At 32.6% G+C, this 17,232-nt stretch overlaps 1 protein-coding gene across 1 annotated transcript; it reads right to left on the minus strand.

The window, feature by feature from the left end:
- Positions 1–326: 326 nt before the first annotated feature.
- LOC143627368 (cytokinin riboside 5'-monophosphate phosphoribohydrolase LOG7-like) lies at positions 327–7,240 on the minus strand. The gene is made up of 7 exons (XM_077097212.1): positions 7,064–7,240; positions 2,153–2,250; positions 1,834–1,864; positions 1,658–1,757; positions 1,124–1,194; positions 711–854; positions 327–504 (listed from the first exon to the last, which is right to left on the minus strand). Exons 1-7 carry the CDS (start codon positions 7,214–7,216, stop codon positions 412–414), a joined length of 690 nt encoding a protein of 229 aa, XP_076953327.1. The 5' UTR covers positions 7,217–7,240; the 3' UTR covers positions 327–411.
- Positions 7,241–17,232: the final 9,992 nt, after the last annotated feature.

Below are 17,232 nucleotides of genomic sequence, written 5' to 3' on the forward strand. Positions count from 1 at the left end.
TTGAAGGTTTATATATTCTTCTCTTGTAAGTTAAAGACTAGGTAGAACCAGTTAAGTCCGTCAAGCATATGGCCTATGAACTCCCTTGGTTTGAGTGTTGGACCACTCCGTCTTGCCCCTCCTCTATATATATAAAAGTTCAAGCTTCGCCGCTTTTATGTAACGGGTCATAAATTTATATAAGCATGCAACTAGAAATTTATAACATTTCGATTAAAAATATAGATTCAAAGTTTAAATATGTACATTAATCTTTTTAATATCTATATTCCTATCAACAATCCACTCGGCATAACTTAATATACATGAAGTAAAAATAATATAAGATGACTTGTAGAGAGACGTGCAATGTGTTTTCAATCTAATGGTTGTTAATGACCATGAGCTGAGAATTCTAGGAATGAGATTAAGTCAGCGTGCAAACTCCGACTTTGCAAAATTACCCAACTGTTGCTCGGTTTCCCAACTCGACTTAACTCCGGTCCAACTTTCCGGTTCGAATTCCTGGCCACATCATAATTTAATGATTTGTTCATGGGCCCAACTATCAAAATCAACCCGTCATATTGTGGGCCTTATTTTTAACAGGTAGGTTCCCACTTCCCACTAGAACCAATGGCTTTAATCAATATTTGGAATTTTCCAATTTTGTTTAAAAGTCAAGTTAACATTTTTAGAAGGAAAAAAATGTAGGAGGTTGGTTATATTACCTCAAGCTTGGACAAGAGTTCATTAGCGGTTTGAGCAGAAACGATAATCCTACGAGCATCAGGGGTGACAAAGCCTTCGTCAACGGCATTATCTATGAAGGATAGTAGTGTGTTGTAGTATCCATCCACGTTCAACAATCCTACCTATAATTATTAAAGTTTGTAAAAATTATTGATTTGTTCATGAAACAATGTTTTAATAAAACTAATAGAACCGTTTTGGTCTAAAATATAGAGCAATGACCAAATAACAATGAGTTTGTGTATGATGTATGATATAATATTATATATTAAGAGGGGTGTTTTTGGAAACCATGCAGTAAAGCCTTGATTTGGTACAAGTAGTATAACGATGACACTCTTCTATTACTCAAAACATTTACAAAGGTACTTTTTTTTGCCATTTTATCTACCGGTTTTTGGTGGATGCCTAGTTGTGCCCATGTAATCACTTCAAGAAGTTCTTCGAGTGTTCCATAGCCACCTGTAGATATTTCAAAGGTAAATCATAATTAATGATGATCGAGAAATTGAATCTCTCTCACTCTCTCTCTCGCATGCGCGGCACGCACACACACACACACATATATAGGATTGAGATCGTGTGAGAAACATTTGAAAATTGAGAACTTTGAAAACTATTTTAGACCATAAAAAAACCCTTCTAAAAAAATAAAAAAATTTATAAAACAAAATAAAATATTTATCTAACATCCCGATTTCATTAAAAAATAACCTCGATTTTACTAAATTATACATATACGTGTAATACTTATAAACACGTACACATATATATATGAGTGTGTTTGTTTGTTTGTTTCATATAAGTGCAAAAGAAGATAGGACTATATTTCAGTCATTGTCACATCACGTCATCTTGAAGCAGCGGTGGTTTGAATAATATGCATGAAAACACAACTTTCATAGTTCCTATCAAATAATAATACCAGGCAAAGCTATAAAGGCGTCAGCCTCACGAGCCATCTCGGCTTTCCTTTGATGCATATTCAACACTAGTTTCACATCACCAACAGTTTCCCCGATAATCTGAAAAATTTCAACATAGTTTAAGTTTTATATCGATATAAAAATGAAAAGGAATTTTATTGACCATGTCACTTGCCTCCTTTGACATAAGCACTTTAGGTATCACCCTGCCATAACAACAATAAATGACGATCATATCCTATGACAATTTATGTGTATACTATGATTATAAACCACTTAAAGATGATCATATCCTATAGCATATCAATTTGTACATAAGATGTACATAATAATAAAGTAATAAAAGTGTACAAAATATGAGCACGCCCTCATTAAACACGTACAACTCCTAAAATACACCTATTACCGATTTTATGAAACTCAAACTCGCTCTAAAAACATGTCACTAGTTTAAGATACTATAAAATAAAATAAGTTTAATAAACTTTCATTACCCTAAGACATGGCAGCCACCATCAAATACGGTTTTGGAAACAAGGCCCATTAATCCGATGCTTCCTCCTCCATACACCAGATCAATCTTCTTTTCAACCTGCAATTTTCCAATTATTTTTTACACTTTTATTTTATACCTATATTCCTAGTAACACGTAGTATTTAAGATGTTAATATATTAATGTTATTAAGACAACATTTTCTTAACTACGACCAATATAGGATTTGATTACACGACGAAATATGTATGTTGGGCTTTTCTTTTTGTTTATATATATAACAAGATTTTATCCCCCGTATTACGGAGGTTGTTTTACATTATTCGTTTTTAATATTTATATATGTATATTTGGATTTTAATTTTATTTATTGTAAGAAAGTTAATAATTAATATACTTGAGGCTTGATGATGAAATAATTTCACAAATAAATGATATGTTATAATCCGGTTTAAAAGCTATCTGGGTTTGGTGATACCCATTACCAGTTTATTTTCTTTATTATAAAATTGTTTATTAATTATAAATAACATCTTTTTTTAAAATAAAATAGGATATTAATTTTTAGTATATTCCTATTTTATAGGATTTTCATATCAAATATTTGATGAGATTATTTTTTAATATAATGAGATGTTATAACCCGTTTAAGAGCTATCTGGGTTTGGCGAGACCTTTACCCGTGAATTCGGGTAAAATGTGTGAGAAACCTTCATTTACAAATAAAGTAATCTGATGACTTGAGAGAATAGTTGTTTTACATTATTCGTTTTTTAATATTTATTTTTTGGATTTTAATTTTCTTTATTGTAAGAAAGTTAATAATATACTTAGGGTTTGATAATGAAAGGCTTTCATAAATAAATAATATATTATAACCCGTTTAAAAGCTATCTGGATTTGGTGACCCATGACCCGCTTATGTTTTTTACTATAAAATTGTTTATTAATTATAAATAATATCTTTTTCTTTTTAAATTAGATATTAAATTTAGTATATTCCTATTTTGTAGGATTTTCATATCAAATAATTGGTAAGATTGGTTTTTAATTTAATGAGATGTTATAACATGTTTAAGAGCTATCTGGTTTTGGTAAGACCCATACCCATGAATTTGGGTTAAATCAATGAGAGACCTTCATTTAAAAATCAAGAAATCTGGTGGCTTCCATAAAAGGGGAGAGCGACCACATGCGACACGTAAGATTTTTGGGTTTTCGTTTATATATATTATAGATAGGATATTAATTTTTAGTATATTCATATTTTATAGGATTTTCAAATTAAATATTTGATGAGATTAATATTTAATATAATGAGATGTTATAACCAGTTTAAGAGTTATATGGGTTTGGTGAGACCTTTACCCGTGAATTCGAGTCAAATGCGTGAGAAGCCTTCATTTACAAAGAAATCAATGAGAGACCTTCATTTAAAAATCAAGAAATCTGGTGGCTTCCATAAAAGGGGAGAGCGACCACATGCGACACGTAAGATTTTTGGGTTTTCGTTTATATATATTATAGATAGGATATTAATTTTTAGTATATTCATATTTTATAGGATTTTCAAATTAAATATTTGATGAGATTAATATTTAATATAATGAGATGTTATAACCAGTTTAAGAGTTATATGGGTTTGGTGAGACCTTTACCCGTGAATTCGAGTCAAATGCGTGAGAAGCCTTCATTTACAAAGAAAACAATCTGATGGCTTGAGAGAATAGTTGTTTTACATTTTTTGTTTTTTAATATTTATATTTTGAATTTTAATTTTCTTTATTATAAGAAAGTTAATAACATACCTAGGGTTTGATGATGAAAGGGTTTAATAAATAAATGATATGTTATAACCCGTTTAAAAGCTATTTGGATTTGGTGACCCTGACCTGCTTTTGTTTTTTACTATAAAATTGTTTATTAATTATAAATAATATCTTTTTCTTTTTAAATTGGATATTAAATTTTAGTATATCTCTATTTTATAGAATTTTCTTATCAAATAATTGGTAAGATTAATTTTTAATTTAATGAGATGTTATAACCCGTTTAAGAGCTATCTGGTTTTGGCAAGATCCATACCCATGAATTCGGGTTAAATCAATGAGAGGCCTTCATTTAAAAACCTAGCAATCTGGTGGCTTCCATAAAAAGGGGAAGCGACCACATTACGACACATATGATTTTAGGTAGCGTTTGGAATGCAGGAATGGCAGTAGGAATGGAATGATTCATTACGTGGGAATGAAAATAGTGGTGTTTGGTTGCTCAATGGAATGGAATCATCCATTACACATGGAATCCCATTCCATCAAAACCTTTCCTTCCCACCCCTCTTCTTTTCTTTCATTCCATTCCTTGTTCACCATACTTTCTTAACAACACTACCACCTAACAACAACAACCACCACCACCATTGGCACCACCACCAACTGCCGACACCACCGCCGCCACCACCACCATCGCCACCATTTTCGTCACCGGAGCTACCACCGTCGTCATTGTAGTTTCTTTTTTTTTTTGGGTTAAAAAGTATTTTGAGATATGAATGTTTTTATTATTTCTATTTCATTTCTACAATTTTTTCAGATACCAAACAATAAAAATTAATAATGATTTCATTTCCATATGTTAACCAAACAAGACAAAGGAATGGTAATGATCCATCTCATTCCCTTGTCCATTCCATTCCTTCTTTCATTCTATTCCCTTTTCATTCCATTACCTCTAACCAAACATACCCCTAAAGTTTTCTTTTATATATATGATAGATAGGTATATATTAATTATATAAACAAGCCTTTAGCTTTGTTGACTGAGGTAACCTATCAATTTCGTTTCTTTGTTATTATTTATTAATTAAAAGAGAAGATGTGAACATAAGATTACCTACGTGTCTATTATGAGCTAATTGCAATTATTATGTATTATTTTATAGTAATTTATTTTGGATCTGATACATAATTTAAGAAACAATTTATAAAAACTAATTTACAACTTGATGGTGCACCATGTCGGCGCATGACCAACACGGCTAAATATTAATTTATTGCTAAGTAAATTTATTTTATTACCTTTTTTCTTTACAAGATCAATAACTAATTATAACTAAAAATAACATCTGCTGATGCATATTATAATTATTTTTTACCCAACTTACTTTTTCTTGATTCTCTTGTTTCATCTTTCACTTATTCATTTGTAATTTACAAAGCTAAAGACGTATAGCACACGACTTTTTAAGCTAGGTATATATACACATATACTTATAATTCATACTAGAAGTTACAACCCAATTTCCAACTTATTATTCTAAATATTTAAAGCCAACATTTACTTTTCACATTTTTTTAATAAAGAAACTTGTTTAAGGGACCAATATTCTTTTTTATCTTTCTTTATTCTAATCAACAGTACTTGAACTCTTAGCAATTTGGTTGGCTTATATTTTATATCCTACATTCTGCTAACTCACTAGCACTTTAATTGCTGAATTTATAATAATAATAACTAAATTGGTTTTTGATAATACCCACTATTTAGGGTTTTTATCTTTATCATAATACTTATACACCATTAAGGCGCTAACTCATCATTGTGTGTTATTTTAATAACATGTATTAAAATACAAAGTAAATATGGTACGAATGTGTTAGTACAAATTAGTTACATTTACAGAAATAAATAAATAACAATATTATATACTAAAGTTAGTTGTCTATCATATCTATTTTAGGGCTTCTTGCTAGAAGTTTTTTTTTTCTTTTATAAAATTTGGTCTTTCAGAAAAAAAAAGCATATCCTAAGATTTCTAGAGAAAGAAATAAAAGTTAAGAGGACTAATATTAGCTGATATAGTTAAAATTTAGAGTTGAGTTTGAAATTTGAATTAACCAAACATATATCCTATAGCAAGTGTGATGCATGTTTTCCTAGAAAAGATGAAAAGAAATAAAATCAAACAATGTTTGTCAATGTAACTTGAGGAATAATATCTACAACAATGATATTTGAGCCAAATTCAGGCCAAGGCATAATTTTAATCACGTGTTTTATATTCATTGTTTGTAAAGAATCGTTACAGTCATTTGATAAAGTAGACAATTAATTTATGGAAAGTATTTTAAGTTAGACGACAATAAGAATGCAAGTATTATGTTTACACATAAATATGATATGAAGTAGCTTATCAAACCAAATCTAAAAGAACAAAAAAGTATGAATTTGATCTATAGTAGGTCCTGTAATAAGTCGCCACTAATCACAAGTAGCAACTAGCAACTGCTTAGTGATCAATTACTCCACAAGTGGCAAATAATATTAGCAACAACTAATCGATTACCAACAACTTGATTTATTAGTGACAAGTGTGATCCATTATAAGTTTATAACTAATCACCGATGATCAATAACCGTGAGCGTTGATAACCAGTAATAGGTGGAAATTGTTCGTTAGTGTGACTAAGTTACAGCTAAGAGTTTTTCTACTAACCAAGTTAATATATACTTGCGTAGGTATATAACAACCCCCAGTTATAACTGCTGTCATACTCTCTAACGAAGAGTTTGTGTCTTTCAACATAATCGTTGTGATGGTTTGTCGACTATAAAAGGAAAGTTTTTGGTCCATTTATGGTACTTCTTTTATACAATAGAACGTAACATATTTGTTGTTTCTCTTTCAATAATTTGACTTATTCTTCGAGGGTACCATAAAAAGAATTTCAACCCGATATTCAGATGTTCTTACGAATTACAAAACTTACATATAATGATCATTTTACTAAGCATCCATTATTATGAACAAAGAGCTTTACATTCTCTTGACTCTTCACTTTTACGTTTGCATTTTGTTTATTTCTTTTTAACACTATCTAACAATGGAAGTAGACACATATAAAGACGTACCAATTGGTTGCCTAGTTCGACGGCAGCATGACGGTAGATTGGGTTCTTGCCGGAGCTGCTTCCACAGAAGACACAAATCCGATTAAATCTAGATGGTGTCGCGGTTGGTGCCTCCGTTGCTCCTCCTTGTTTTGCATGATTATTACTTTCCATTTATGGAAATAATATCCTCTTCCTTATATTGTTGTTACGTATCTAAAAAGGAGAGAGATAAAGAGAGATAGGTGCGAATGGTAGGAGAGATGGGTTGTGTTTATATATTTGCAAAAGTTCTATTAGTATCCAAACACCTGGCAACATCCCACTATCCAATTTGCTATTTTATATATAGAAGACACTGACGGATCGCTTTCAACACTCATGGTGCAAAACATGATCTAGTTTTTTATATGCTTTTCATGTGCTTTACTTGCTCATTTTCATCAATTTATACGGATAGGTAGCGTCAAGGAATAGGAGGCTTATAACATTAAAAAAGGGTAGACTTGTGAAGATTATAATATATACGCCATATATGCTAATTTGTTTATATATAGTTTTTTTTGTTTCTTGTTTTTGTAACTTTTCATTATGATGAAATAAAATTTTCTTTCTTTGCTTTTTTTTTTGTGTCATTGTTCTTCAATGATTATATGGTATCAGAGCAGAGCTCTTAATCATGCTCTTCATTTCAACCGGATTTTCTTGATTCGCCGGTTTTCTCTCTTTGTCTACTGTTTGTTTTTTATTTTTGATCATTTTCTTTTATTGTTCTTTTGTTTGTTTTGGAATTGATTTTTCCTTGATCATTCTATAAGATTTAACCGTTCAAATCTTTTAAAAAGTTAATGGGTATGTTTGGCAAAACTAGCTGGTAGCTGTAGCTGAAAGCTGGTGGCTTGAAGCCGGTAGTTGTGGTAGCTGTAGTATTTTAGATAAATTTAGGTGCTTGGCAGAGTAGCTGGAGATTTAGTAAAATGTATAAAATGACCAAAATGAGCATAATTAAAAAATATAATAGTAAATATATCTATTTTGGAAGGTTATTAAGTAATTAAAAATGCTAAAAGCTTGTAGCTTTTTCTAAACGCTACTAGTAGGAACTTCAAGCTTTAAGTTTTTTCTCATAATCTAAGAGTTTCAAACTCTTTAAACCAAACAAGGCTTTTAATTAAGTAGGAGCTTTTTCTTAAAAGCTTGAAGCTAGAAGCTCCTAAAAGCTCTCTGCCAAACATGCCCAATATATCATATTCTTAGTTTTGAACAGTTCCCAAAGTCTCAGATCATTTCACCTTCATTTTCACACAGAATATTGCAAAAATGTCCATTTCTCACTTATACGGTGCATAAGTTTTTGAGCGTATAAACTTACACGTTGTGTAACCCTTATTCGTATATCTTTTTTGAGCGTATAAGTACTTATACTTCATATAAGTCCTTTTGACTGATACGCCGTATACTGCACATGTTTTTGTCTCTCCATATAAGCTTACTCCGTATAAGATATACTCCGTATATCTTATACTCTCATATACTTTGTATATCTTATACTCTCATCTCACTTACACGCCGAGAACTTATACTCCGTATAATTGTTTTTTTGCAAAGGTTGCCGCATAAGTTGTCCTTATATGCTTCTTCTTCTTCTCGGGCGTTTATTTCATTCTGTTATATTCAATGGCTACTCGAACAGTTCTATTCCTCCAAATATGTCCATTGATTCTTCAAACACTCTTTACCTTCACCCTTCAGATCATACTGGTATGATCCTTGTTTCGAAATTTTTCAATGGTACTTGCTTCGGTGCATGGAAGAGAGAAATGAGGATTGCTTTGTCTACTAAAAAGAAGCTCGGTTTCATCAGCAACACTCTAACCATGCCGTATAACGAGCAACAACTGGCAGCTTAGAAGCATTGCAATGACATGGTGATATCATGGATTCCTAACACTCTCACTCGTGACATCAGTGATAGTGTCTTGTATACTGAAACTGCTCAGATTCTTTGGATATGCTTAATTCTCGCTATGGTTAGGCAAATCGTGCTAAGTTTTATCAGTTGCAAAATAACCTTTGCCAAATCACTCAGAGTAGAAGTGATATCGCTACCTACTTTGCTAAAATGAAGTCAAATTGGGATGAGCTGAATGCGATTAATACCATTCCCTCATGCACTTATGGAGTTGCTCATTCTTCTGCTAAGAGAGATGTGGATCAAAGGCTGATTCAATTTCTTGTTGGTCTTAATCCTTGTTTTGACACGATCGGAAGTAGCATTTTGATGATGTAGCCTCTTCCTTCTATCAACCGAGCATATGGTATTCTCTTGCAAGATGAGAAACAAAAAGAAATTCATACCACCACTGATTTCACAGCATCTTCTGCATCTATGAATACAAGTAGTGGAGATCCCACCAGTGGAGGAACAGGGGAGAGTAGAAGAACTTTGGTATGCACTCATTGCAAGAAGAATGAGCATTCAGTCAACAAATGATATAAAATGATTGGTTTTCCCAAAGATTTCAAGTTCAGCAAAGGAAAGAAGTTTGCTAACCTTGCTGAAGATCAAGGAAAAACTGGTCAGAATCAATCTGAACAGCAACAAGGTATAACTCAGCATAAACCAAATGATTTGATGGTTTTATTGTTGCAAACTGAAGTTCAATCTGATAATTCAACTACATATGTTGCTAGCAGTGTCACAACCATCAATTAGGAATCTTACCAATGTATAATATCATGCAATTCTTTAAAATATTATTCCAAATGGATCATTGATAGTGGTTCTAATGATCATATGTGTCATGATCAAAATTTGTTTTCAAGAATTTCTTTTCTTAAAAATCCAATTTTCATCACTCTTCCTAATAGCACATCCATCAGATTCCATTAATATGGGATTGTTGCTTTGACTGATGATATTTTTTTGGCAAATGTTCTTTTGGTTCCACATTTTAAATATAATCTTCTTTCTATCTCAAAATTATGCATTGATATTAATGGTATTGTTCTTTTCTCTAAAAATACATGTGTTTTGCATGCCCCTTCTCTAAAGAGGCCATAGGTTTTTGGTGCTATGCTAAATGGACTTCACCTTCTCGAGGCCACTAAGCATTTTCCTGTCAATTATTTTGTTTCAAATAATGTTTGTAATTTTGTTATAAATTCTGAAACTTGGCGCAATAGACTTGGTCATTTACTAAGCTATAAACTGAAACAATTACCTTTCATTTCTAATACTTCTTTAAAAGCTCTTGAGCATTGTGTTATTTTTCCTAAGGCATGACAATATAAACTGCCATTTCTACTAGTACCACATCAACTAGTAAAATTTCTGAGCCAATTCATATTGATGTTTGGGGAGATTATCATACAGCTACATACAATGGCTTTAGATATTTTTTAACCATAGTGGATGATTACAGCATAACCACATGGACACATTTGCTTTCAACTAAAGGCAATGTCTTTCCTATACTTTAGTCTTTTATTGAAATGTTTAGTAACCAGTTTGGCACCAATTCGAAATGCATAAGATTTGATAATGCCTTTGAACTGGGGTGTGGATCTGTTCAAAGTGCATATTTGTTACGTAAAGGCATTGTTCATCAGACCACTTGTGTTGTTGTCCCTCAATAGAATGGTATTGTTAAAGGAAAACATAAGCATTAGCTTGAAACCTCAAGAGCTCTTATGTTTCAATCTAAGCTCCCAGTTTAGTTTTGGGGTTACTGTGTTTTAACTGAAACACACTTAATCAATCGGTTTCCTACCGATCTTCTTAAAATAAGACCCCTTCTAAGGTTTTAATAGGAAAGACACCTACATATGATCGTTTGAAGTCTTTTATTGAAATGTTTAGTAACCAGTTTGGCACCAATTTGAAATGTATCAGATCTGATAATACCTTTGAACTGGGTGTGGATATGTTCAAAGTGCATATTTGTTACGTAAAGGCATTGTTCATCAGACCACTTGTGTTGCTGTCCCTCAATAGAATGGTATTGTTGAAGGAAAATATATGCATTAGCTTGAAACCTCAAGAGCTCTTTTGTTTCAATCTAAGCTCCCAGTTTAGTTTTGGGGTTGCTGTGTTTTAACTGAAACACACTTAATCAATCGGTTTCCTACCGATCTTCTTAAAAATAAGACCCTTTCTAAGGTTTTAATAGGAAAGACACCTTCATATGATCGTTTGAAGTCTTTTAGTTGTCTTGCTTATGCTTCCACGCTGTCTCATGGAAAAGATAAATTCAAACTAAGGGTTGTGCCTTATGTTTTCCTGGGTTATCCTCTTGGTAAAAAGGGTTACAGATTATATGATCTTGAAACAAATAAAGTTATCATATCAAGAGACGTTTTTTTTTTCTTTTTGAAGCTTTATTTCCTTTAATAACTAAATCCAAAGAAAGTTTCATTTTCCAATATATCGATCTCATCGATCAATTTTTTGATGATCCTTTTTCTACTCCACCTTTAGTTCATGATCCTATTTCTCTTTCATTTTCATCTTTTGCTCGTATTCCTGATCCACTTCCTAATAATCCTACAAAACCTGTCTGAAGATCTTCGAGAACTTCAGTTCTGCACTCATACTTAAATGACTATGTTTGTAATAACTTTGGATCTTCTCATCATTATTTACACACTGTCACTAATTTGTGCTCCTCTCCTATCTCTTGTTTTTCTTCCCATCTTCTTCCTTCTAGTCATTCTCTCAACTGAGCGATCTCTTAGTTAAAAAATTAAATTTTATTAACAAAAACTCAAAGTAGAATAAATACCTTTCTATGGGGCTCCGAAAACCGATCAATTGCTTTGATGTCAAAGAGCTTTACTCCATTAGTGCTAAACAGTCCACTATGACAAATATCTTCTCATTTATAACACGAGCTAACGGTCGATAATAAAAAAAATTTGCAAATAGTTCCGCAAATTTATCACTCAATTTAGACCGCCCCTCACCCTCAAACCTAAAACTCTTGTTCGTGCTTTTACTCTTATAATTACCATGTGAAAGATGTATAGCTGGAACATATCAAGAAATTAAATCGGGTAATTAAAATGGCAAAGTTGTAAACAGCCAAAGAGTAAAGATAGAAAACGATGTAGCCATATTACCCAATGGAGACATAAACAAGAATGCAAGCAATGTTAGTATATACCCTCCGTAGAATACGATCCACGGTCAACAATGTCACCAACACGAGACCATTGATTGCTTGAGCGGAAATTTAGTTTTGGATCTTTATTAAAATCGACCTTGAATCGGAGCTGCTATTCGTGTTGGTCAACCAACAAAAATGCCCATACAGCCAAAAAAATATATGAAACAATCAAGCGCTTATTGTAACAACCATAGTACCTTAGTAATTCTCCTGATTTCAATCGTTGTCTACCTTAATAGCAACCTACAACAATTGAAAGGCGGAGACGATTAAAACAAAATCCTAATCAGAATTAAACACTAATAAACAAATCCGGGACGAACTGGGATCACCGGCTAATGAATGAATAAACATACCTATAATTCCATTGGCATTTGACAATCGGACTTCAATCGAACAGCTATACTGAATAACAATGATTAAATATCTAGAATGATGGTGCTGAATTAAAGTCAGAAGAAAGATGACCAGATTGTTGAGATGCATCGGGAGGTTAGGGTGGATAAGGAATAAGGGCGTGTTCGTTTCATAGAATTCGTGGGAATTCAAAGGAATTGGAATTAAAATCCCATGACACGGCGTGTTCGTTTCGTTGGAATTGGAATCTTAATTTCCTTTTGATGCGTTAGGTTGTCAAGGAATTGGAATTGGAATTGGAATTCAATTCCTTCAAATTCCTTTAAATGATGGGATTCTAAATCCTTCCAAAATGAGGAGGATTTCAAGTGAATTCGTTGGAATCTTTTCTCGAGTTTTTTTTAAGGAGAATAACGAATAAAATACTTTGGTTTTTTTTACTTTTTTTGTTTTCGATTTATATTTTGAATTATAACTTTTTGATTATTATTTTTGAATATTTTTTTAAGGGGTTTTTGATCTTAATAGGAAACCCCTAAAAAAAAGCATTAAAAAAATCATAAAAAAAAATCATAACACAAAATATAAATAAAAAATCTAAAAAAACTAAAATGTTTCCGCCGTTATTCTCGTTAAAAAAAAACTTGATTCCAATTCCTTTGTCAAACGAACACACCAAGAATGGAATTGGATTTCAATTCCTTCAACTTCCAATTCTTATTGGAATGTTCAGATTCCAAATCCTATTCCCTCCAATTCCAAATCCTATGCCAATTCCAATTCCAATTCCATTCCATTCCGTGAAACGAACGCGCCCTAAAACATATGGGTTCAGAGGCAGAGATTGAAGGATAGGGTTTGAGGGTAAATTCTGATTGTTATGTGATACGGGTGATTTGATTTGGGGTTTGAGAAGGGGTAAGAGATTATGCATGCGTTTTAAATCAATGAGAGGCCATCATTTGTAAATGGAGCAATCTGTTGGCTCTAGGGGGCAACGTGAGGGCTTTAAATGTAAACAATTATATAACTTCTGCTGAATTTGAAATATTGTGTACTCAGAACTTACGTGCACCTCACGGAGGTTAAAAGGCTTTTCATTTGTGCACTTCTCCCAATGACAATGCAAGATCCATTTCTAGAATTAGTTGAAAACAACTATAAATTTTAAATTATTATCAATCCTATCATTACACACAAAACTTAGTTATGCAAAAACTTACCACACAATGCAACCCCTTTCTCTTTTCAACCAAATTTTGATTTTTGAGCATGGTGCAAAGTTGCTAACCTGCCATTTCATGGTGCAAAATACGATCTGCGAACTTTATAACCTGTAATTTCGATGCTGAACGTGAACCAAGAAGATAAATCAACAAAATAGTAGCATATGTATACCTAAATTAACTCAATTTCAAATCTTTGTAGACAAAAATCTTAAATTATCTGCAATCGCTAGCGGTAAAAGTGAGACCTTTGACTCCGAATCCTTCTACGTCCATCAAATCGCTCCATATACAAACCACCACCATAAATAGACCTGGTTGGAGTCGAATGGCTCTAAATTTTTTGATCTTAGACGCGAGTTTATTGGAGAAGAAAGAACGGTGATGTTTAAGGCCTAAAGAGGCTGAGCCACATGATTTGGCAAAGGCCTTCAAGTATAATAAAAAAACTTAAAATCAAGATTATCATGTGTTACTATTATAACTATTAACCTAACTTTTTTTTAAAATTTTCGCAATAAAAAAACATAACAACATACAATTAACAAATTAACAATATCATGTGTTTCAATTTTATATAGATAACTGAATAGTAAGCTGTCACATCCCGACTTAGGGCCTAGAAGTGTGACCATCAGTTGGTACCTCTTTTGTAAATATATCAGAGTTGCGGGTTATTTAACTGAAGAGTTTATTTACAATAAAATATTTAATTATTTGAAAACTTCTAGGATCGTTAAATACCCGAGTGTTTGCTTGACAACTTCCGTTTATAATATTTAAATTTAAGTGATCTCCATAAAGCGAGCATCTAACTCTATGTGTGACTCTAATTCCTTGCTACCTGTGCTAAATCTGCTTGCTTGAAATGTGTTGGGGGGGGGGGGGATACGTCAGCTGTGAGCTGGTGAAATGTTGACTGACTCTTTAAAAAATTTATAACAGTCGGTAATTAAAAATATAGTTTTCTGCTACACAATCTCAAAGGAATGCTAGTCATTCCAGGGATTTGTATCACTGCCCTATACACACAATTCAAAAGTTCCCTGAGTTACATAGGCCCTGTTTGGATACAGTATTCTCCGAGCTATGTGACCTTCATTTGAGAACCGGTTATGACTGACTTGGTTTTTGTATGCATGTTTAGTAAATTATGTTTGGATCCAGACAAATGTGTAATCGGTCTGAGTTGTCTTTTATTTTCTATTTTGTATTATAACGATTTTAAAGATTTGTAATCTCACGCAAATGTTTATCAAACTCTTTGTAATAAACAACCTGTCTACTACAAGAGTAAAAATGTCTGCCTGTAAAAGGTTTAACGTATTCACTGTGACTATCAGTTCTGAATGATGTGGCGTTCTCGTTTGAAAACCTTTATGAATGATTGATGATTGAACAATAACAAATAGGTTTATAAAAATATCCGGATTGTTTATTGATCCGACTGTAGATCTTTAGTCTGGTTTTGATAGATTGAAACCTTAATAGATCATTTATTTGAATAAAATATTTAGACCTCTAATCTTTCTGTTTCTTTATCAATCATGTGCTGAGTTTCTTATTCATGAAGCAACATCTGTGACAGGTTTCTTCTTCAAGAAGAAACATTAATTTGACTATAATCTTAGTATGTAAAATCTTATGTTTCTTAGTCATGAAGAAACATTAATTTGACTATGCTTTTTGTATAAAAACTGTATGTTTCATAATCGTGAAGAAACTATATTTTAACTATATTCTCTTATGTATAATTCGGTGTTTCTTAACTCATGAATTTGTACCACTGCCCTACACACATAATTCAAGAGTTCCCCGACTTACATAGCCCCTGTTTGGAGACATTATTCTCCAAGCTATGCGACCTCTATTGGCTAGGTTTTGTATGCCCATTTAGTCAGTTATGTTTGGATCCTGGCACATGTATTATCAGTTTGAGTTACTTTTTATGCTCTATTTGTATTATAATGATTTTAGAGATCTGTAATCTCACGAAAATGTTTATCAGACTGTTAGTAATAAACAACCTGTCTACTACAAGAGTAAAAATGCCTGTATGTAAAAGGTATAGCGTATTCACCTATTGTAACGATTCCGACGAAACCCGGTATACCCTAACCGGTAAACAATAGTTACGTTATATTTAACGTCGGGTACATGAATTACCATATTAATAATACGAAAATACATGGTTCATTGTATTGATTGTACGTGAATATATAATTCACCGTATTGAATATGCGATCAATCGATCGATAGTTATTGAAACCCGAACGAATCGAGGGTTCAATTATAGACGAGATATATGATATTTAGTGATGTTACGAAGTATTAAAGCTTCGGGATAAGTGGATTAAAGCACAGAAAAAGGATTTCGATTTAATAGTACGTCGGTATGTTAAACGAAACCTTTAATACCAAACAGAGCAAGAGATGATCGATCAAGCCGAAAAAGATGCGCGATAATTAATGATATGATGTTTTAAGTTAATGAAAGTCATGGTTTAGGTTTTGAAGTTTTTAAATCGGTTTTATATAAATTTCATTTTTAAGCCAAAAAACGACCGTTTTGGCCTCGTTTTAAGCCGAATTAAACATTTAACCGAAAAACGAACTGAACCAGATTATCCAAAACATTATCCGGATATCCGAAATCCAAACATGTGGCCTAGAATGAAGAGGTGGATCCTACCCCACCCCCTCAATATTTCCGATCGGCTTTCTTTCCTTCTTCTTTTTTTTTTTTTCTTTTTTACACTACCATTCCATCTCCTTCATCAATCCTCTCAAGATCATGATCCAAAACCGAGAGTTTGTAGCAAGAAAACAAGGTAAAGAATCGAGTTAATCACGTTTCCATCTTCGTTTCTTGAGTTTGTTTGCAAGAAAATGAGGTTTCAAAGATGAAAACCGATTCTTGCATGATCAAGTGATGTATACGGGCTATACAAGGGATCTTGGTCCAAGAAAGGAGTTAAACGGACCAAAACGAATTTTTACAGTTTAAATCTTTGTTTTTGAATCATAACCGAAACTATAGTGTAAGAGGCTTGATCGTGAGTGTAACTTGCTTGGTATTGTGGTATGTTGGTTGTAGGTTCTGTATTTAGTGGTAGATAAGGCGGAAAGACGAGTTTGTAGCTTGTAGTGGCGGAAAACGAAAGGTATGTTCGGTTTTGGGATATTTGGACAGATTGTGATACGTGTAGAGTTAGGTCATGAAATTTTACAGGGACTATTTTCATATTACTGAGTTAGACAAGTAAAAATGAATCATCCGAAAATAATTCGGATGATTTAAGTAATTTTAACCTATTTTAACAGTTTCCGGTACGCTAAAGACGGAAACGGGTCCCGCGGCCAAACGGGGCGTCTAAACCGAGCTCAAATTTCACAACCTTAATTAAATTATCAGTCAACCACTACTTTCGGGTCGTGT

This window comes from Bidens hawaiensis, unplaced genomic scaffold, assembly GCF_021521415.1.
Source record: "Bidens hawaiensis isolate Kalapana, Puna unplaced genomic scaffold, B.hawaiensis_p1.1 tig00004664_1, whole genome shotgun sequence".
Taxonomy (NCBI): domain Eukaryota; kingdom Viridiplantae; phylum Streptophyta; class Magnoliopsida; order Asterales; family Asteraceae; genus Bidens; species Bidens hawaiensis.

What these genes read in the sequence shown, in the direction of transcription:
- LOC143627368 (XM_077097212.1), bottom strand. Translation starts at nt 7,216, where the DNA reads ATGGAAAGTAATAATCATGCAAAACAAGGAGGAGCAACGGAGGCACCA. An exon ending in GGTGGCTGCCATGTCTTAGG is followed by an intron (nt 1,865 to 2,152) that starts GTAATGAAAGTT and finishes TTGTTATGGCAG; the next exon opens with GGTGATACCTAAAGTGCTTA. An exon ending in AAGTGCTTATGTCAAAGGAG is followed by an intron (nt 1,758 to 1,833) that starts GCAAGTGACATG and finishes GAAATTTTTCAG; the next exon opens with ATTATCGGGGAAACTGTTGG.